The sequence below is a fragment of the Carassius gibelio genome, chromosome B20 (genome assembly GCF_023724105.1).
Source record: "Carassius gibelio isolate Cgi1373 ecotype wild population from Czech Republic chromosome B20, carGib1.2-hapl.c, whole genome shotgun sequence".
NCBI classification, from domain to species: Eukaryota; Metazoa; Chordata; class Actinopteri; order Cypriniformes; family Cyprinidae; genus Carassius; species Carassius gibelio.
The window spans coordinates 18747420-18769843 of NC_068415.1; the positions used below are offsets into that span (position 1 = coordinate 18747420).

Below are 22424 nucleotides of genomic sequence, written 5' to 3' on the forward strand. Positions count from 1 at the left end.
TCCAGTGGTCCCCGTGTCTTCTTTTGGCTGAGGATGCGGCTTCGTTCACAATTGCATATGAATGTAAACAAGGCAGCCCACAAAAGAAATCATCATGAGTTTTAATATCTCTTTGATCAGTGTTAAACTTTTTACTTTTTCTAATTAAGCATGTAACACTGAGGTCATGTGACAATGATGTACCAGATTACTAATATGTATTGTTGCACACCGTATACAATACATTCTGAACATCTTCTGCGTGTGCTTGCACAGCTAAGCTAGTGGTACAACTCGGGAGTCTCTACTGTTGAAGTAAAAGAAGTGATTCTTCTGAATCTCTGCCTCTAGATGTGCTGCTCCACTTTTAGATCCTTTGTCTTCCGGTGGCTATTTGTAGATGCATTTACAGTGTACTGTACAGCAAACTACTGTTCAAGGAATATACAAACGGAGGACAGAATGTTTTGTTGTGAAAAAGCTACATTTTACACAAAAAGGGCTTCACTAAATAGGTTTTTGTAAATGATTATAAAATTGTCATATTTGGGGTAAATTATACTTTTAAAGGAGTGGTTTAACCAAAAATTCTAATTAAAAATATCAGATATGTCTTGTTTGTTTTCTTTTTCTTCTTTATATAATAGAAGTCAATGAAAACCAAAACTGGTCGGTTACATTTGGAAATGGAATTGGTTAGAAAAGTTACCGTTTAAAATGTAACAAATAGTGTATTTATCTCATTTACTTTTTTAAAGAAATGTAACTTAAGTACATTTTATTTTATTTTTTAGATTTGTAACGAAGCTTTTCGACTGAATCATTTAAAGCAGGCAGGCTTAACCTTACAGTAGCACTTCACACTGATTACTGTCACACAATTTGGGAAAGAAATCACTCAAATCTGTAGATGTGTGAAAATATTCAGATGTAACGCCTGTAATCGTTAACTTTTTCTTAAGTAACTAATTTAATTACACTTCTTTTTTCTGTTACACTTTATTTTAAGGTGTCCTTGTTTCAGTGTAATTATTTTTACTAAGTACAGAGTAACGTAGATGTACTTACTATATGGTTAGTGTTATGCTACTTGCATGTAATTATGCATAATTTATTTTTATTACTATAGTAAGTACATGTAACGTGTGACAAGGAAACCTTAAAATAAAGTTTTAAAAAAAATTTTCTCAGTAACTTGGTACAGATTAATATTGATGTTATTAGTCTGGACGTTAAATCGGTCAGAGAGTAACGGTGTGATACTTCCCCCTGCTGTTCACCAGCGTTAAGAGACGAGAAGAAAATCTGTAACTATAATATATAATATTATATAAGATTTAATATAGGCTATTAAATATATGCCATAGCAACTATTCTGTGCAGTGTGAGTTAAATATGTTTAGGATTATAGTGTAGAAATGTTACTGCGTTTGTTCGAAATTTGTGACATTTGAAACATCTACCGGAATTTTTACTGGGGAAAAACGTCTCACGATGCCGATAGTTTTGTAATTGGCATTATGTTTAATTCTCCTATATGCCCCACACACGCGGATGGTTTGTGCTCGCGTGTCAGTCCGTGTGTGTGTGTGTGTGTGTGTTCAGTCAGTCAGTCAGGAAGAGCCACAGAGACTCAGACACAAACACAGCCAGCAGCAGTAATGAATGGAGGCTGACCTACAAGCGGCTGGATATTGTCGATAAACGTATGTCGAACGCGTTGGGGTTTTTCTGTCGAAATGTTTCGTTAGTAGCGCAAGGGTGAGTCGATGCCTTTAAATGTCACGGTTTCACTGTTAGCCTCTTAGCCTTGCGGATATGCTGTGACTAAAAACTACGACTTCAACTCACCAACAGCAACTGCAGACACTCATATATAGAGGTACACCTACGGTGAGCTCCTAACTGTGTCGTTGGGTTATATCCGTGGTTATTTTATCGCCATAATATGAAGAAAACGAGGGAATTGTGAACTAGCTGGGCTAACCGTCGTTAGCGCTCTCGCTTATAAAATACACAGAATGGCGTGAGAGCTCGATTTGACACAGTTTCACTGTACATTTTTAGCCGTTATGTCAACTGGTTTCTTATGTTTGAGTAAATGTAATAAAAGTGAGTATTAGGTGTGTTTAAACGTTTGACGGCAGCGGTTCAGTCAGTCCAGCGGCGCCTTACTGAACGTCTTAAATGTAAAAGCTGTTCTTTTTGTATGTATCACTTGAACCTGTTTGTGTAGTAGGTGTGATACATGTGTGTTAGCGTGTAGCTGGAGTTGATATGAATGGCTGATTGTGTATTAATAGTGCCTGCGTGGCCAGGATATGCTGCAGGCGGTCCACCCAGTCTCATGATGAATGTACACTCTCTCACCTGCATGTGTCTGATCTGATGAGGAGAGACCGAGCACCCGACTAAAGACCCGATATCTGCAGAGATCTAAGGCTGTTGTGTGAATCAGAGCTTCGTGCATGGATAATACACATTTCCAGAATATTTCCAGAGTTTGTGTGCTCTGTGCTCCTCAGCTCCTGTGCTTTTAGACTGAAGCTGGACCACTGGATTGACCTTCAGGGTTCTCAGAAGCGGAAATCAGCATAGTTTGGTGAATGTAATAAAAGTCGGATATCATTTCTGAAGTCCATTTACTCAAATAGTGTCTCTATGAGTTAATAAAAGAGGAAAAATCTGAGGCAGATTGATTACAGTTGTTAGAAAAGAGAAGGGTTTTGTTGTCACTCCCTTCAGGCATTGCATTAGAAACACTGACGCACGCAGCAGTGTTAACTTGTTTACTGCAATTTAATTAAGGTAATATAATACGAAATATAGTATTGTAAATGTGCATTATTTAAAAAAAAAAAAATCATCATAATAATTGTTTTGGAGCTGTAGGGACACGTCATCATTCTGCGGAAAGGATCTATATAAAAAAAATCCATAAAAAACATAAGCAACACCACTGATTTGATATGTGAAGGATCATGTAACACTAAAGAATCGAGTAATGTTACTGAAAATTCAGCTTTGCATCACAGAAATAAATTGCATTGTAAAATATATTAGAATAGAAAAGTTGTTTGAAATTGTAATAATTTTACAATATTACTGTTTTACCGTATATTTGATCAAATAAATTCAGCTTAGGCAAGCAAAAGAGACCAACATTTGAGATCTCATCTTTCACATCTTTCTTCTCACATGCTCTGCTTCAGAAGTCCAGTGAAGTGTTGAGTTAGACTAAATAACAGCATTCTAGGAATACCGCTTGACCAAACCAATTCAAGAAGCCTAACTGCATTAATAGCTGGAGATTATACAGCTATAATGAAACTACATGACCGATAACTTGACCTTGGTGACGTATTTAACATAAACTGCATTCACAACAACAATATTCAGTGTGTCCCACTAAACCCATTTATAAGCTTGCAATGCATAGAAGTGCATGCACATAATAATCAAATGTAAGATTTAGTAACATAATCCGTTCTATTGAGCCCTGGATGATGAGCACTTGTCAACTCTATTTTTTCTCTTCATAAAGGCACCAGAGATTATTGATGCAGATCAATATAGCATAACAAAAATACGCATGTAATGTTCTATAATCCAAGCAGTGTATTTTGTGGATGTCTGCCAAAAAGTCTTCCTTTATTCCTTTGTAAGGAGTGGGCTCATCCCACATGCTAGATATAAGAGAGCAGAGCACAGTAGTGAACGTGTATGTGTTTAGTAGAAGTCTTTGGAGTGGCAGCGCTCTCAGACTCAGAGAAGCCCCAGGCTGAGATCAGGAAGTGCTGAGTTTGAGCCGAGACTCTTCTTCTGCTGCTGCTTTTTCACTGTAGTGTTAATCCTGTGATCCATCAGGAATGTTGCATGTGTTTGAGGCTCTGCATATTGATGGCTGGCATTTATTGAGTTTTTCCTTTTGTGTGCAGTGGAGCTAAACGTTTTGAAGCTTTCTATCTTTGGGTGTATGTTTGACTTGGAATAAATCTTTGATTTATACTGAAATGCAATTGTGGCCTCTGTTTGTTGTTATAAGATAAGAGTGTTAGTCTAAGATGCCCTTGAATGTGAGCCATTTAGAGTACAATTCATCACAGTAGTATTTGAATGCAAGGATGCATTCAATTGTGGAAAAAAAAATAAATAAATATATATATATATATATATATATATATATATATATATATATATATATATATATATAAAGCATCACAAAATTCAGCTTTGCCATCACAAGAATAAATTGTATTTTAAAGTATATTAAAATAGAAAAAGTTATTTTAAATAACATTAATAGTAATGTTTAATATTATTCTTTACTGTATTTTTGATCAAATTAATTTATAGAATAGAAAAAAAAATCTTAAATGTGTCTAGTTCATAACTAAATATTAATAAAGCTGTCGAAATGTTTTATTAAAAGATTATACATATTTATTTGCCTATGCCTATTTAATACAGTTTTTCTTTTTAAGAATCTCGTTCTTTTCATGTGTTTTCTTTATTATGATATCAGGACAGCTTTATCTCCTTGATGTTTATGAATTATTTCCCCCACAAAAAAAAAAAAAAATATCAAAAGGAAATTTGAATCCAGATGTTAAAAACATGCTTATCTCAGAAGAGGTAAATTCAAATCATTGTATGTATTTTTTAAATGTGTTTTTGAATAAAACAATCTGATCTAGAATGCTTTCACCCACCCGGAATGATTCATGTGCCAGAAGCTTTGCATGCTTATTGTCTTTTTTCTACTTCAGGGAGCTCAAGATTGTGTCACAGTAACCAGACTGGCCCAGTCAGTAACAGACCAGACACACCTGAGCAGACAGGTGTCCGCCCGTCCTCCACACCACACCAGGCTGGACTCTTAATCATATATCAGGAGGATTTGAGTTGGCGTGTGTGCGAGACGAACACAGACACATCCAGGAGCGTCTTATATAACTGAGGAAGCTCTCGTGCATCAGTGAGTGCTCTTATTTGAAGTGTCCTGATTTAATTCTGTGTCTGTCTGCATCATGTCTGTCCGTCTTGACTCACGGCAGTCATACAGAACAATATAAATGGTAGATCTGTTCTGAGTCAAAAAATGTGCTTTAAAGCAATAGTTCACCCCAAAATTTACTCTCAGCCTATCCAAGATATAGATGAGTTAGTTTCTTCACTGAAATTTAGCATTACGTCACTTTGTTCACCAGTGGATCTTGAATGGGTGCCGTCAGAATGAGAGTCCAAACAGCTGATAAAAACATCACAATAATCCACATGACTCCAGTTTACTAGTTAATGTCCTGTGAATTGAAAAGTTTCATGTTTGTTAGAAACAAATCTATCATTTAAACGTTTTAACTATAAAGAATCGCTTCTTGACAAGATATGAGTCTGTAATCTGTAATTACACTTCCTCCAGTAAAACAGTTCATCCTCTATTGTTCACTCTCATCAACATCCATAGGCGTTTTTGACTGTTTTTACTTATAAATGGGTTTGAACTACGCATGTTTCTCAGACAAGGTGTCTTTTTTATACTGGAGAAAGCGATATAATGGACACAGGAAGCATTTATTTAAGCATTTTAGCCCGAAGCAACAGTTAAAAGTATATATTAATGGTTTTATTTCTTACAAAAACAGACTTTTTTTTAACGAGACATCAGTTGCTGGACTGGAGTGGTGTGGATTATTGTGATGTTTTTATCAGCTGTTTGGTGTCTCATTCTGACGGCACCCATTCACTGCAGAGGATCCATTGGTGAACAAGTAATATAAAAGACTGATTTCTCCAAATCAGTTTTGATGAAGAAACAAATTCTTATAAATGTTGCATGTACTGAGACTAAGAAAATGTCCAACTAATTTGAATCGATTCCTTTAAAATGACAGCCACTCTCTCTTCTCACAGGAAGTGTCGTCCGGTGTGGTGGTTCGACCCGCTCCTGTCCAGCCTGACCGGTGCTGGTGTTGGTCAGACAGCGGGCAGTGCCATGCCCCAGGCATAGGTGCGTGTCTCCGGGCAGACTCAGGCGTGGTGGGCCGCCGGTGGGCGTCTGGCTGTGGAAGGTGATGAAGCTGAAGCAGCGTGTGGTGGTGCTGTGTGCTGTGCTCTTTCTCCTCGGCCTGGCCAAGGTCTTCCTCCTGGATGGAGGGGAGGGATCGGCCGCCAGCCGCCGCGACCTGCGGGCCTTCCGCAAGATGGAGAGCAGCCTGGCCCTGGTCAAGGGCGCTCGCCTCACGCACACCCTGCAGTCGCCCTGGGAAGTGGCCGCCCAGTGGGTGGGACCTCGGGAGGTGTACCCGGACGAAACGCCCGAGCTAGCCGCTGTGCTGAACGCCCTTTCCACCGCTCATGTGGAGAGGGCTGACGTGGGCTATAAAGGCACCCAGCTTAAAGCCCTCCTAGTGCTCGACGGAGGACAGAAAGTGGTATTCAAACCTAAGAGGTAAAGAGACAGATGATTAAGATGGAAAACGAAAGAGAGAGAAAGTAATGAGAATGTGAATGAGGTTAAAATAAAAGGAGTGAGTGATTAAGAAAGAGGTAGAGTGAGGGGAAGAGTGAGTGAGTGAGTTAGAGAATGAAAAAGCCGGTGACTGAAATGGAAAAACAAATGAATGAACAAGAAATGTAATAATAATCATTTTTATTAATACAGTGCCTTTTAGAAACCTGAGTGTGCATGAAGGTGTGGAGCAAAAGAAGAGCATAATAGTAATAAGAAAACAATAGACAAACAAACAATAATACAAAGAGGAAGCTATATTCAAAATGTGACACAAACTAGTAATAACTAATTGAGCTGAAGGACTTACTGACGTATGAAGGCTTTTCTCGAATGTTCTTAATGTTTTCAATTTGTCTGGTTTAGGATATTGTTAATGAGGTTTAGTTTGTTAACATTAGTTAAAAGCATTTGGTATCATGAACTAACAATTAAAAAAAGAGCTTTTACAGCATTTATTAAACTAGTTATATTCTACGCTGCTTTTCTAATATTCAAAAAAGCATTAAAACAATAACATTGTGAAGTATTATTGCAATTTAAAATAACTGTTTTCTATTTCAGTTTATTTTAAAATAAAATAAAAATCAGCATCATTACTCCGGTCTTCAGTGTCACATGATCCTTCAGAATCATTCTGATTTGCTGCTCAAGAAACACTTCTATTATCAAAGTTGAAAGCAGTTGTGCTGATTAATATTTTTATGGAAACTGCGATGCTTGAAATAGAAATCATTTGTAACACTTTAAATATCTTTGCAGATCAATTGAATGCATCCGTGGTGTAACTTGCCAAACAAATAGCGTATACAGATATCAAGTTGCGTTACCTAACATAAAATTAAAAGTTCATGCACACAAACATTAATTAAAATAAACAAGTATATATATATGTGACATCAATTATTTCATGAAGTTACAAGAATTATTTTTGTGCGCATATAAAGTAACTTCATTTAGTAATTCTTCTCTTCCACATCAGCGTCCGGTGCCATTATGGAGAGTACCGGGATGCATGCGTGTGTTTTCCTCTGCTCGTAAACAAGGCACAGCACAAACGTGTTCTACATGCATCCAGGTACTCTCATGAAGACTTGGAAGTGAAGAATTGTTGAATAAAGTCGTTATTATTTTTTCCGGCTGAACCACTGATGTCACATGGACTATTTTAACGATGTCCTTACTACCTTTCTGGACCTTGAATGTCTCCGTCGTGTTGCTGTCTATGCTGGGTGAGAGAGATCTCGGATTTTATCAAAAATATAGTTGTGTTCTGAAGATGAACAAAGGCCTTAGATTTGGAATGACATGAGGGCGAGTAATTTTCATTTCATTTTTTGAGTGAACTATCCCTTTAATGAATTAGGTGTCATGAAATAAAAGTGATGTTAACAACCCCTAACTGTAAAGTGTTACCAGAATATTTCTGGAATAAAACAGCTTGTGTGCACTTAAGACACAAAGCTGATCAGTCATTATTTGAGGTGAGTTCAGCTATTCGTGTTATCATGGCTCTACAGAGACTTTAGATAAGTGAGGAAGCTCTCCTGGTGTCCTTCATCTCCACACCTCATCTCTGATGGCTTCACATCCACACTGAACTTTGTGAATATTGTGTGCCGTTCTAAGGGGAGGTTCAAAAGCAGACTTTTTGAGTGGAATGACATGCTAGTGTCTAATGCTTGAGGTTTGCACTTCGCAATAACAAGATTAAGAACTAAAGTATAATATAGCCTTTTAGGTAGTTTTTTCTTAAAGCTGCAGGGTTAGTAGTTTCAAAATGATGTGAAAACATCAATCTAATTCAGTTAGCAGTAAAAAAAAAAATTTATTTTTATTTTGCAATACTCTCAATCTCAATAACAACTTGATTCTGTATTGAAAAATGTTATTTCAGATTTCCGAGCAGCAAACCCATCTTGGCCACAGTATTCCTGTTTTCTTTGTGCTGTAATAGTCACTTTATTATATGTGGTGTTATATATAGAATTTTACATAAGCTGCACCCACGACAGTCTGTGTTGAAAACGGCTCTTGCATTAAGTGGGCGTTGTGTGTGTTGGATTCTGTCAAGGTATCGGGTCCGTTTTTTTTGGAAGACTCAAATAATCTTATATTTGCTGACTGCATCCTGCTCTTTAAGGATCAAGGAAGCAGTGTGGGTGCATTTATGTTAGGAGTGGATTGACTGGTTAAGCTCATTCCTCTTATACAGTGTCCACACTAAATGTGAAAATACTGTGTGACACCACACAATCACAGCCAGTCAAAACATATCTGAAGTTCAGTATTCTGTCTAAACATTTAGGCCTGTTCACACAATGGAAGACCACATATTGAAACCAAGAGACTAGAAAAATCATGCCGCAGCCGGTTAAAACAAAAACTAACATTGGTGTACAATTGCTTGCATGCTTTTTTTTTTTTTTTTTACCTGAATTCATTAGGACATGGATGCTTTTACACTCAATCTTTCTGTCCTCTTCTGATTTTCTCTCAATTACTGTTTGCCTATCTCATGTTTTTATCTTCTTCATTGTCTCGTTGTTAGGTACACTAGAGATTACGTGGTTGAAGGAGAGCCGTACGCAGGGTACGATCGGCATAATGCAGAAATTGCTGCTTTCCACTTGGACAGGTAATGTGCAAACAGAAACAGACTAACACATGTTAGGGCTGCGCGATTAGAACAAATAACTCAATTGTGCATTTCTCCAACCGTGGGCAGTGTTTTAGGGTGATCATTACCTTGCTTTACATTGTTTTCTTCACACATTGTTAGAAAACTCAGAAGCCTCTTGGGTATCTTGAGTAGTTCTTTATTGAGAGTGCGCTGCATTCATCAAAAGTCTAACTAAGATAGAGATACATTGTATTCTATAGGCTTTCAGTGGGCAGTCCTTAAAAGTGTTTATCTTGCACAAACTCAGAAGTGAGCACTTAACCAAAACATCTTAAAGGCAATACAGAAAATTAGCCCCCGACTTTGAGTTTCAGCAAACCTACTCCCCAAAGATAAGAGTACCCAAATAATTTGAGCTGCACCGGGCCATGAGGACTGAAGACGTGTAATAATTCAGGTCTTTAACTTTCGGGAAAAAAGATCAGAGCAGGTCACCAGCAGATATTATTATTTATTTGAACGAAATATCCTAACTCCACAATGTTTCTCTGTCTCTGTCATTTACTCTGATCAAAAGTATGAATGAGTGGATTGTATTATGCCTGCATCACATTAAACTGCATTTATGACAAAGAACTGAACAGATGCAGACTTCATTACATTATTTATATATCAGTATAGAGATGTAACGATTACCGGTTTGACAAATCATGATAAAATTCCCCACCGTTAGTATTACCGTTTAATATTTTATTTGTTATTCAATTTGTATTAGATGATAAATAAATACTGTCCAGCATAAAGCACAGTTTTCAGTAACAGCATGTAGAGTACTTTCATTATGAGTGAAAACACGGTGGAAAAGCTGAGGTTTTAAAAGAGTGCCAAGGTAATTATACAAATGAATATATGAATTAATTAATTATATGAATGTACCTCTGAAGGTTCTGACTGTCTTCAGAAATGATTGGATGGGATTTTGTTTTCCTCTTTGTAAATTTTGACCGGTTGATGAAAGACAAGCTTGAAAAAAAATCTGATAAGTTATTTAGAATTAGTTATGGAGGTGAAAAAACATATAGTAATTATTAATCAATTAAAATTTGGACTTGACCCTTTTCTTTATTTAAATGCTGGAATAGCTGGAACAGTTTCCCACTGTTGTCAGTCAAGTTGTCGTTTAAAATCCAAACATCATTGGTAATGTTATTGGTTTAGTGATTAGGCAAACAAAAAGTCATTTAATTTGTTGCTTTTTTACTTTGTTGGTGAAGTGATTTGTGTCTGAACTTTTTGAACATCTTTTGAAAACAGCACATTTGAACAAAACCGTGATAATACTGATAACCGTGATAATTTGGACAAAAAAAAAAAAAAGGCAAGAGAGGAGCCCAAACTTGCATCCATTTTAAAAGATTTAAAGGGGAACAATATGACCACAAATTTGTGGACAAATTACAGAAAAGCCCCCCCTAAAAGGGCCTAGCTACGCCCCTGGTTCACAAACCTTTCAATGGAGTTATTTTAATAATTATCTCTTACAGTATCTTATTTAGGACAGTACTAAATAAACAAATAACTTGCAACTTGTCTGATCTCTCTTAATTTGTTGAAATTATTCACATTTTCACAGATTCAACAAGGGGTTCCCAAACTTTTGCATGCCGCTGTGTGTGTGCGTGCGTGTGTGTCTATATATATATGTGTATGTGCATATTATATATATGTATTTTCATAGTAGTCGTTAATGAAGACATAGCAAAGATGTTTAGATAAGAATGAACCCATGGGACATTCCAAGAAGCCCTCAGTGGCATCTTTGCATGTACATATTCAAAACTAAAGCTGCCCTTTCAGAATTTTGCTTGTGATTTACTGCTGTTTTGCACCTCATTAAATCAAGTCAGCATTAAAAAAATAATAATCTGATAATCAAATTTTGAATAATTACATTTGAAAGCAATATGACTGGCCAAAACTAGAATGACTGTTTGCTGTCCTGTTCAGTCTGAACGTATTGAGAGTTCACAAGCATGGTGTTAGATGCTGAGGGCCAAGAGCCTTTTAGTTTTCTACGTTCCTGCTGTCAACTTTGATTTTGATTGTTAACATATTACCAATATTTTGCTTTTCACTAAAACATCTTTTAGCGGGTTTTTCTTATTTCCATGAGCTACTGTGAACTCACTCTCATGTTGCTCCAAAACCAAACACAGTTTATTTGAAGAAAAATTTGAAGAAACACACTATTTGAGTATCATAAAAGTAGTCTTTGTGAATTGGTGCCCCATATTCCAGATGTGAGAAACAGATTTGAAATGGAAGACCTGTGATGTTCCACAAGAATAATGCAGGTTTAAAACAACACGAGAGTAAAGAACTGCTTCTGCTTGAACAATTCCTTGAGGCCTTAGATTGACGTCTGCATGCATGGACATAGCGGACATGCCTGAAGTTGGTTACGGTGCTAAGCCTGTCCAGAATCACTTTAGAAATGTAAAATAATAATAAAAAATACAGCAGCAATTCAGCTTTGCAATCTTAGGAACACATTATTCAACACACATATATAAACAATTGAGAAGTTATTTTAAATTGGAATAATGATTATTACTGTTTAGTTTTTTTTTTTTCTTATATAATTAATGCAGATCTTTCTGTAATATTTTTTCCCCTGAATTTGTTGATGAACTCTCGCTGCCCACTGGTGATCCCAGACAAGTTCAAAAACCCCTGCTCGAATATTGATCAATGTATGATTCATTATGTCTTTGAAACACTAAACCATGCAGTGCAGAGTCCTACACGGATCCTGTTTGGTAAACTCAAACCTGCTCAATACACAACAGATCACCCGATCCGTTATTTGACCCACTTGACATTAGACATGTGCCGGTATTCGGTAGTGCGATATATCACGGTAATGAATATGCATGATATTGTTATTATGGGCACTTTTAAATACCATGAATTATTATATATTACAAATTATTCAGAATTTGGAATGAATTTTAAGAATACTTTTCCCATCAACTGGTCAAAATGTACAACAAAGCTGTATGCTGCTTGAAAGACACGTGTGTGCTCTGATGTAAACAAGCGCGCATGAGAAGCACATGGAGGAACTCGTGAGAGACACGCTGAATGAAAGCACATTCACTCTCTGACAGCAGATGGCGCTAAACTGCAGAAAATGCAGCCCTTACCCTGGAAACCCCATAAATAAAGCAGCTGCGATACTTTCTAAAACATATATACCTAATTTTAAATAGCCATTCAGATTTGTGTATTCGCTATGATGTTAATCACAGTGCCAAATATCTAAGTATTTAGACTTAATACGCTATTTATTTTCACACTTTTTTTTCATTTTAATCTGTTCTACAACATGCCCTAGATATTTTTTGAAAGTGTTTTGATTATTTAAAATTAGATAGTTCATTAGTTAACGAACTGCCAATGAAAAATTCCTCTGAACATTCATTAATCTCAGGTATTCCAATATTTAATAACATGTTGTTAAAATCTAAAGTTGAAACTGTATTATTTAATGAGTTAACATGAACTAAGAATTGTATTTTTTAATCAAGGATTGATAACTTCTGTATCAAATGTAGCTATTGCTCGTTGTGAATGTTAATGGTTAACTATTGAGGTCTTATTGTAAAGTGATACCTATGGGTCTTTATAGTATAACTTTATCTATAAACTGTATTATGACCACTAATATCTAAATTTCAATACCGTATACCGTGATAAAACGATGAGCAATTAATCGATACAGGAAAATTTTATACCGGCATATCCCTACTTGACATATAAACTGCGACTCGAACCACATCTGTATTAAATTTACTATATCAGGTAAACAGAATTACTCCTGCACATTGTGTCTGTTATTTTAGTCACAGAATTTATCCTACAGAGCTTGAACACAAATTAGCATGAATTGAACCAATAGTAACAGAAAGGTGTCTTTGAGGGAGAACGTGTAATTTATTTGTTTACATTCGTTTACATGTACAGGGTGGTGTTTTATGGCCTATACTGCCGCCAGGGGCCTATACTGGGCCTATACTGGGGGCCATCTAAATGTTTTGGCTTTTAGCCATGAATTGAGCCAACATAGTCTTTGCTCGGGTCTACAGTCCACCTATGGAATTTCTATATCGCACACACACTGCATATGATAATGTAATATTAATCTAAACACTCATAGCTGTGTTGATAACCAGGTGTATAATGATGTCATGAGCTTCTCAATCTCTTCCTGCAGGATCCTAGGTTTTAGAAGAGCACCCCTGGTGGTGGGGAGGATTATGAATCTGCGTACTGAGATTAAGCCAGTAGCTACAGATCAACTGTTGAGCACTTTCCTGATGCACGGTCAGTTTCACCCTGACAGTCTTCTATTATGCGTTCTGTCTGATCCCTAATCTGAAATCACTACTTACATTTCTGATACAAAAAAAAGACGTTTCTTGTTTGGAAAATTGTTCTGCAGTCCATATCTGCTGGTGCCATGATATTTCAATAGTACACAAGATACCAATGCAGTTTGATAAATACCACTTTTGAGGCCATAGTAGAAACTGAAATGCTTCGCTTTGCATTAATTTATCATTATCATATTCAAGTCAAAGTACTTTTCTCTTAGCCACAGTCATGTGTTTAAATATTGAGTCTGTATTAAATACTGAAGTATATCTGGCTAGGCATAAAAAAATAAAAATAACATATGAAGCATGTCTCACACATCCAGACTTATGATTCCCTGCATAAAGTCTGGTCCACTTTGGAGATTTTTCTAGCTCAAAACAGCTCACTTGACAGCTTGTAAAACAACCAATCACACCTTTGTGTAGTGTGCATGTGCGAGCACGTGTTATTGCAGTAATTCCTGTGTGCTGTATAGGGACTGTATGCTAATTTCCGCTATTACACCTAACTACAGTATGTGAAGTGATATGAAACTGTTATGTGGTCAAGAGAGCTGCCTGCAACTATGTTAGCCATGCATTTCCCTGAAAATAATTGCACACCTCAGAACGTACGTCAGCCAATCAGATTCAAGCATTCAACGGCCTCGTAGTATAACATATTTGATACGTCTGTACTGTTGGACAGTTGCATCAGTCAAGCAAAATTTTTTGAGTTCAGATCAGCCTGTGCTGATCTGCATCATAATCCATTCCATAAAAAGATTCATAACCAACTGTTTGTCTCTTCAAAACAATCCTTTCATGAAGCACAGTCTTCCAGACATGGTTTTAATAATGGTAATTGATGATAATGTCTCTGTTCTTGTAGGAAATAATACATGTTTCTATGGGAAGTGTTATTACTGCCGTGAGACTGAGCCTGCGTGTGCAGAGGGGGATGTGATGGAGGGATCAGTTACCCTGTGGCTCCCAGACGTCTGGCCCTTACAGAAACACAGACACCCATGGGGACGGACATACCGAGAGGGCAAACTTGCCAGGTATTGTAACTGTCTTTCTCTCTCTCTCACAGGTTTTCTCCCTTCGCCAGTTATTTTCATGCTTTGACTTGAATGAGTGTACAGGTACATGTTGCTTTATTTGGCATCAGTGGCTCAGCGCAGTTTCAACCTGATAGTTTGTGGTTGGCCTGCTCGTTGTGTGAGTGACTGTTGGTCAGTGGGGACTTTCACTAAGAAATACTATCTCTTGGCCTTGGCTGAGGATGGGATGGTCCAGCATTCAGAATACAACTGTGGATTTTTCACACGCTGGGTGGCACAGAAACTGCTGATTAAAATAAAATTTAGCATTAAGACTGTAGGGTTTTTGCTTACAGGTTTTCCCACATTAGACAGGTTTCCTGAAATGAGGTGTAATTTTTTCCCAAGCCTACAAACACAAACCAAAAGTAACACTGCTTTTCTTTTTGTGTTCATAATTTGGAGCCGGAGATTATTTCTTTTTACATAAAAGTAATGCACAAGTGAAATAATAAGTTATGTTAAATGTAAAAAATAAAAAAACAAAAAAAGTAAAAAAAAAGTTCCTCTCAAAAGGACTCCTGTTTGGCTTGTACCTTATTAAATGCTGAACTTACCAAAACCATTCATTGGAAGTAACCACAGTTATCCTGAGAAAAACAAACAAACACGGAGTTTATCCAATGTTTGTTTATATATCCAGTTTCATTAATGTTAAGGTAAACAATTCTGGGAAATCTGGGAAATGCTGTTAATTCTGGCAAGGCAGTTGGAAATATTTTCAAATTTTACACATCTGGCAAGACTCTTAAATAAAGTTTGTATAAAGCACTACCTTTATCTTTTTTTTTTTTTTTTTGTACTCCCAAGTTTGGATTAAGAAAGGAGCAAAAGGAGTGAACCCCGAAGTCCTTTTTACCCCAACAATGATAGCTCTAATTGTATCATTTTATTAGTCGTCCCAATTCTATTAGAATAATGAAGTCCACACCACAGCTATAATGATAATGACAGAAGAAAAGTAACATTACTATAGTTTCAGAACTTTTATTTTCCTAGCTGATGAACAGTAATTGAGTCAATCAAAATCCGTCCAACTTTAAAGAGCTTGAGCGTTTATAGTGCAAAACACAAGGCAAAAAATGGATGCTAATATTGTTAGCGTTATAGTTAGCATTCTTTGCAGGAAATCCCTAATATGGACAAAGGCATCAAGCTGCCACTTTGACTGGTTAAACATGAAGACAATAAGTAAATGACTTTATCTTTGTTATTCTAGACATCTCAGGTATTTTCATAAAAAATATCGCCTATAATCATAAAAATAAAGCCTAAATATAATGCAGTGCTAAGTGACACAGCATGTAGGCTTTTACAGTAACGAATGCTTGAAAATATTTAGTTTCATTCTATGCTAAGCCAAATCAGATCACAAAAGGAAGTTGTTTTAAATACTCGACTGATGTTATTAAATGAGTTTGGAATAAAATATGTTATAAAATGTGTTTTTTTATTATTATTTTTTACAACAGGTGTGTAAATGCTACTTATTACGCTGCGGTGAGCCTGAACTCGCAATAAGAAGAGAGAGAGAATGCACGGCTGGTGTCATTTATACTGCAAAAAAAAAAAAATGAGTATTGAAACCATTTGAGATATTTCAGTATCGATATGCATAGGATTGATTTTGACAACAATACTCCAGAATATCTATAAAACACATAACACCGTTTTGGAGTCTTCTGCTTCGTCTGGCTCTATTGCAGAAATAAATTTTCCCAAATATAACAAACAAATAAACTGGAAGCCGGTGTCCATTTTTTCCTCCCATTTGGTGCTTGGCAAGTGTTCATTTTTGACTGCGATTGAAGAGTTCTTGAAAGGTATTGAGGGCATTTCCTCCATTTACGGCTAATCAATGTTGTAGAACTGTATGAAATGCATGAAACCTTTTTACATGTCATTAACCTTATAGTCTCTATCTCGTGTCACTTTACTGGAAACATTTGGTTTTAGAAGCCATTTAATGAAACATAAGACTAGTTTGGCTATTACTAATCAGTTCAAAATGTAATAACGGGTGTATTATTTTGGTCTGAAGTTCTCTGAAACTCTTTCAGTTCTGCAAATACAGGTATTAAATGCACTTGTTTTCCGGTTGCAGTTTGCACAAAATTTGTACTTGCGCTGAAAATCCTTGCAAAGTGCTGCAGGAGTGAGTCCTAAAACCTGGAAATTTTGGTTTGTGTTTAGCATTTATGGTTCCATCGTCATTGGGTTTTTAGTTGGTTTTTGGTTAAAAGCCTAAAAATAAGTTCTGTGGTTAACACAAGCTTAAGATATTTTACGTTTTATTCTGTGACATAAAATACATCAGGAATACCCCACTTGTAATTTTTTGTTGGCTTTTAGGGGTTTTGAAAAAGGTGATTGCTGATAAGTGGTTAATTTTATCTTTAAACTTATCTACCCACTAGTCCACTTGTTTAACCCATTGTGTTTATACTCGCACGCTTGCAGACTCAAACTTTCCAATGTGTAGATTTGAATTAAAGGTTAAAAGAGTTGTTGGAAGTTTAGTGATGGTGACGTTGATCATGCAGCTGTGGTGTAGTTTGTTTTTGTAACTTTAGATTTTTACTAATGGTGATTCTTTTTTTTTTTTCATAGTTTTGTTGAACAGAACATGAAAAAATCATAAAACCTTTGTTGGTCACAGCAGGTCTATTTATGGAGGAGAAGATCTTCTGCTTTATCGGTCTTCTTCCCTCATGAGAAATATTCAAAACTAATGCAATACAGAATTTACACCTACTTAAAATGACACCTGTAGTGCATTGGTTTTGCATATTTCTCATGACCGTTTAATCATTTTACAGCATAAAACACATGCACACTAGACTCCTTTTGTTTGCAAGCAGCTGCTAGGTGAACTGGCACCTGGAACATGGTGAGAATAGCCCCTTTCACACATAAAGACTTTACAGGAAAATTCCTGGTAAATTGCCAGTAAAAGATCATGATTGAACAGGCCCAATTTAAAAATACCAGTAAATTAGTTAAGGCAAATTTACCAGTGTGAGAAGTTGTAACATTACCAATACATTTTACTCCGAGCTGTGTTTAAAGTCATGTAATGCGATGTCACTGGGCCAAAAGAAGCTGCATGTTCACATTTGACACAAAAATTAAAACATTAGTAAAAACACTGACCATGTTACACACACAACACCAGGAGTCGCAGCCATTTAGAAGGTCATTTCCATTTAATGATGTCACAGAATTTACTGGTAATTTGAAACCGTTGTGTGGAAAGATGTAATGCCCTTGCCTATGTTAGCAGCGCATATTTTTATTTACCGGTTCAAGTCGTAATTTCACTGCAATTTACTGATATAACTGTATGAAGGGGGCTAATGAGATTTCTCAGAGACTCTGAAGAGAAACATACCCTAGTCCAGAACCGATGTAGTTATCCTTCAAGAGGATGTCTGTTTTTATTGATCGTGTTGATCAGTTATTCTGTGTGTTTGTCAGGTGGGAATATGATGAGAGCTATTGCGAGGCCGTGAAGAAAATGCCTCCTTACGATGCCGGGCCACGGCTCCTGGATGTTATCGACACAGCCATCTTTGATTACCTCATCGGTAATGCAGATCGCCATCACTATGAGAGTTTCCAAGACGATGGAGGAGCCAGTATGCTCATCCTTCTGGACAACGCCAAGAGGTAGAAAGAAAGAAATCTAGAGATCTAATCACCTACAAGATGATACACACAAGTAATATATAACTGGGCTTCTACCAGAAAACATTTAGGAAGCAGTTTTAGATAAAGAGAGAGTTTTGTTTGTTGGATGTTTTGACACGTGTAAAAGGATTTGAAATTTTGTTGTTTCTCTTGCAGTTTTGGGAACCCAGGTCTGGACGAGAGGAGTATTCTCGCCCCTCTTTATCAGTGTTGCATGTGAGTACACACACAAGCACTGAGTAAACTTGGACTTCCTCTTACAACCCACTTTGGTTTCCTAAAAATGGCTCACTTCTGGCAGTCACCAACTTCAGGCTTACTTCATCTTCTGGCTGTGGTGACGATTGCTACCCATTCTGTTATTTTAAAACAAATACTCTGACCACTGACATGCTGTTGACCTTCAGTTATACGCCAAGCTTTTGAGTGGTTTTGTCTGGATGAGTGTGAGTCAAGGTTTTAAATTTGAGGGTAAAATTTTAATTAAAGACACCATCGGTGGTGTGCTGTAGTCTTTCCTCCAATATGTTATTTGTTTTCAATTCCTAAATGCATGGTTTCCGAGCTACTTGCATTTTGAACGGCATTTACCTTGAAAAAATGATCAAGCAACCAGTACTACATTTATATTATAATAAATATTGAGTTTGTAATAAACAAACTGAGGTCAGAAATGGGATCAGAGAATGCTTTTATTTAGCAAGGATGCATTCAATTGATCAATTCAGTTGATTACTCTTAAGAAACTCTTAGTTTAAAGAAAAGCCAGTTTTTCCACTATCATGGAAAAATATTTTTTTTCCATATTTTTTCACCTGTTGAAGTACTAATTATGAGACCTTTAATTTACAAAAGTACAAATGTCTGGGAAATGTTTCAGTAGTTTTAGCTCCCAGAATGCCTTAGTTCTCCACATACTCATTACTTCCTTAATGAGATATTGATTGACTAACAGAGGAAAAGCCTTACAGTATTTAGCTTTAACTGTACATGTGCATTTAAGACTTCCTGTCTGACTGTTGGAATTCAAGGCCGCTCACACCGACAGTGATTTCACGCAATAAATCAATCGCAAGTCATTCATGTTTAATCAGAGGTGGCGTTTTGAGGTGTCATGAGAAACCGTGTCCATTAAATGACGTGACAAAGTTGAGCGGAGCTCAGCGTTATGCAAGTGTGCATTGAATATCTGTGGTTTCGTTTGCTTCCTGTCATTTCGTTTTTGAAATGAGCCAGACACAATTTGATGCGTTATTTCTGTCTCTTTCTCATTGTATCCTAAAGGGTCCGTGTTTCCACCTGGAACAGGCTAAACCTGCTAAAAGGTGGAATGTTGAGTTCAGCGATGCGACAGGCCATGGCCCACGATCCCGCGTTTCCAGTGCTAACAGAGCTGCATCTCGCAGCGCTCGACCGCCGTCTCAACGGAGTGCTGGCCACGGTGCGGCAGTGCATGGAGACGCAGGGCACTGACAACACGCTGATCGAGGACCGCATGAACCTGCCTCATCCTTAAACACACTGGAGAAACAAGGGAAGTGAAGATGTGTTTGACTCTTAATGCACAGGCTGCTTTTGCCTTCCTGTTGTGAAGCCACAGAAGCGGAGGCCACAAGAAGCCTTATAAGCCGATCTGGTGGAGTTTGTTTTTCACTGGATTCATCCGGGTCAGACCACAGAGGCCAAGAAGAATTTCCATACTGTTTCTTCTTGCTCTATGGATGGGGTGAGGAGGCCTTGACAACATGTAGGTGGACTACACTTGACTTTTTTACTGTTTGTCTTTTTTTCTTTTGCCATCCAAGTCCGTTTGCTGGAAGATGGATCAAATTTTCAGAGTTACAGATGTGGAACTTGGAATGAGATCTTTGGAGGAATTAGACTCCGGGATCGGTGACTAGGACGAATCCAAAGTGACTAGGACGAATCCAAAAGACTATTAATAGACCCCCCCCCCATTGTATCTCCCACATTGTATATACAGAACAAGCCTTTGAATGATACTGAGTTATAATTTTATTGATCTAAAGATGAAAATGAATTCTGATAGGTTCACTGTGTTCTATATTCAGGATGATCACAGTGTTTGTACAGAGCTGGGCGGCTGTTGCTACTGATGTTCAGAGAAGATGGTGAAGATGACAGCATTGGAAGATTGCTGTGGGGCATTTTCAACATTAAAAATTAATATTGAATCTAAAAGAAGTTTGTGTGTGTGAACCATTTGTTCACTCTTTCTTATTTAAAGACAACTGTAAACAAATAACAGAGACAGCAGCCTGTGGTTAAGCAACATGCCATTGGCACATTTTTTTGTCTAGACTGGACTCAAATACACACACAATCATTCATACACAGTATTCATGTAAACATTTTGTCTTAGTTTAGCGTCAGCAGTCGGGAAAAATTGGATGTATTAGAAGTGATGGCAGCTTAATAAACCTTCAGCTGTCTGTTTAAATAATGCTCATCAAACAACTACAGAAAAAGAGAAGAATCACTCAATGACTTTTGTAGCTTTGAAGCAGGGGTGTCCAAACCTGCTCTTGGAGGGCCGCTGTCCTGCTGAGTTAGCTCCATGAACCAAAGTAATCAATTATGTTGGAGCAAAACTGAGCAGGACAAGGCCACCCAATATGTAGATGAATTAGTTTTTTCATCAAAACTTCAGTGGAGTACAAACAAATCCATCATTAAGGTATTAACTGCCTTGCTAGTACCAAATTGGACCCCCTTTTGACTTCAGAACTGCCTTAATATTTCATGGCATAGATTCAGCAAGGTTTTGGAAACATTCCTCTGAGATTTTGGTCCATATTGACATGATCGCATCACGCAGTTGCTGCAGATTTTTTGGCTGCACGTCCTTAATGCGAATCTCCCGTTCCACCACATCCCAAAGCTGCTCTATTGGATTGAGATCTGGTGACTGGAGGCCATTTGAATAAGTGAACTCATTGTCATGTTTTGAGCTTTGTGACACGGTGCATTATCCTGCTGGAAGTAGCCATCAGAAGATGGGTACACTATAGTCGTAAAGGGATGGACACGATAAGCAACAATACTCGGGTAGGCTGAGTCGTTTAAACAATCCTCAACTGGTACTAATGGGCCCAAAGTGTGCCAAGAAAATATCCCCCACACCATAACACCACCACCAGTCTGAACTGTTGAGACAAGGCATGATGGATCCATGCTTTCATGTTCTTTACGCCAAATTCTGACCCTACCATCTGAATGTCGCAGCAGAAATCGATACTAATCGGACTAGGCAACATTTTTTCCAATCTTCTATTGTCCAATTTTGGTAACCCTGTGCGAATTGTAGCCTCCGTTTCCTGTTCTTAGCTGACAGGAGCGGCACCTGGTGTGGTCTTCTGCTGCTGTAGCCCATCTGCTTCAGAGTTCGATGTGTTGTGCATTCAGAGATTGTATTCTGCATACCTTGGTTGTAACAAGTGGTTATTTTAGTTATTGTTGCCTTTCTATCATCTCTAACCAGTCCATTTTCCTCTGACCTCTGACATCAACAAGTCATATATGTCCACACAACTGCCGCTTACTGGATATTTTCTCTTTTTCAGGACATTGTCTGACCCTAGAGATGGTTGTGAAATCGTGAAAATCCCAGTAGATCAGCAGTTTTTGAAATACTCAGACTAGCCCATCTGTCACCAACAACCATTTCTCGTTCAAAGTCACTTCAATCCCCTTTCTTCCCCATTCTGATGCTCGATTTGAACTACAGCAAGTCGTCTTCACCTCATCTAGATGCGTAAATGCAACGAGTTGCTGGCATGTGATTGGCTGATTAGCAATTTGTGTTACCAAGCAATTGAACAGGTTCACCTAATAAAGTGGCCGGTAACTGTATATGCGTCGTTTCGTGTCAAATCAACCAAATTTCAGAAATCTCCCCAGCTTAAATTTTTTATTTTACTAATATTTTTTTCTGAAGAAAGATCAATATGTATAGTGATGAAACCCCAAATATGAAATGTCATGGATGAATATTTACTAAATACTCTTGAGTTATAGGCATGCAAACTTTGGAAAAATAATACCTATGGCACTTGGATGGGTATGTTCAATGCATT

The 22424-nt window shown here is 37.3% G+C and overlaps 1 protein-coding gene across 4 annotated transcripts; it reads left to right on the plus strand.

The window, feature by feature from the left end:
* Window positions 1-1542: 1542 nt before the first annotated feature.
* fam20b (FAM20B glycosaminoglycan xylosylkinase) lies at window positions 1543-20532 on the plus strand. 4 transcript variants are annotated; one of them, XM_052587105.1, is made up of 9 exons: window positions 1543-1685; window positions 4749-4957; window positions 5893-6430; window positions 9042-9128; window positions 13390-13499; window positions 14424-14595; window positions 18115-18306; window positions 18484-18543; window positions 19612-20532. In XM_052587105.1, exons 3-9 carry the CDS (start codon window positions 6054-6056, stop codon window positions 19841-19843), a joined length of 1230 nt encoding a protein of 409 aa, XP_052443065.1. In that variant the 5' UTR covers window positions 1543-1685; window positions 4749-4957; window positions 5893-6053; the 3' UTR covers window positions 19844-20532. The 4 variants fall into 4 exon arrangements, with proteins under 4 accessions (XP_052443065.1, XP_052443066.1, XP_052443064.1 ...); XM_052587106.1 differs by having other exon boundaries at window positions 1567-1861; XM_052587104.1 differs by having other exon boundaries at window positions 1567-1740.
* The last annotated feature ends 1892 nt before the right edge of the window (window positions 20533-22424 follow it).

Coding starts and splice junctions, on each gene's coding strand:
- fam20b (XM_052587105.1), top strand. CDS start 6,054: ATGAAGCTGAAGCAGCGTGTGGTGGTGCTGTGTGCTGTGCTCTTTCTC. Junction 6,431..9,041: donor GTGGTATTCAAACCTAAGAG/GTAAAGAGACAG, acceptor TCTCGTTGTTAG/GTACACTAGAGATTACGTGG. Junction 9,129..13,389: donor GCTGCTTTCCACTTGGACAG/GTAATGTGCAAA, acceptor CTCTTCCTGCAG/GATCCTAGGTTTTAGAAGAG.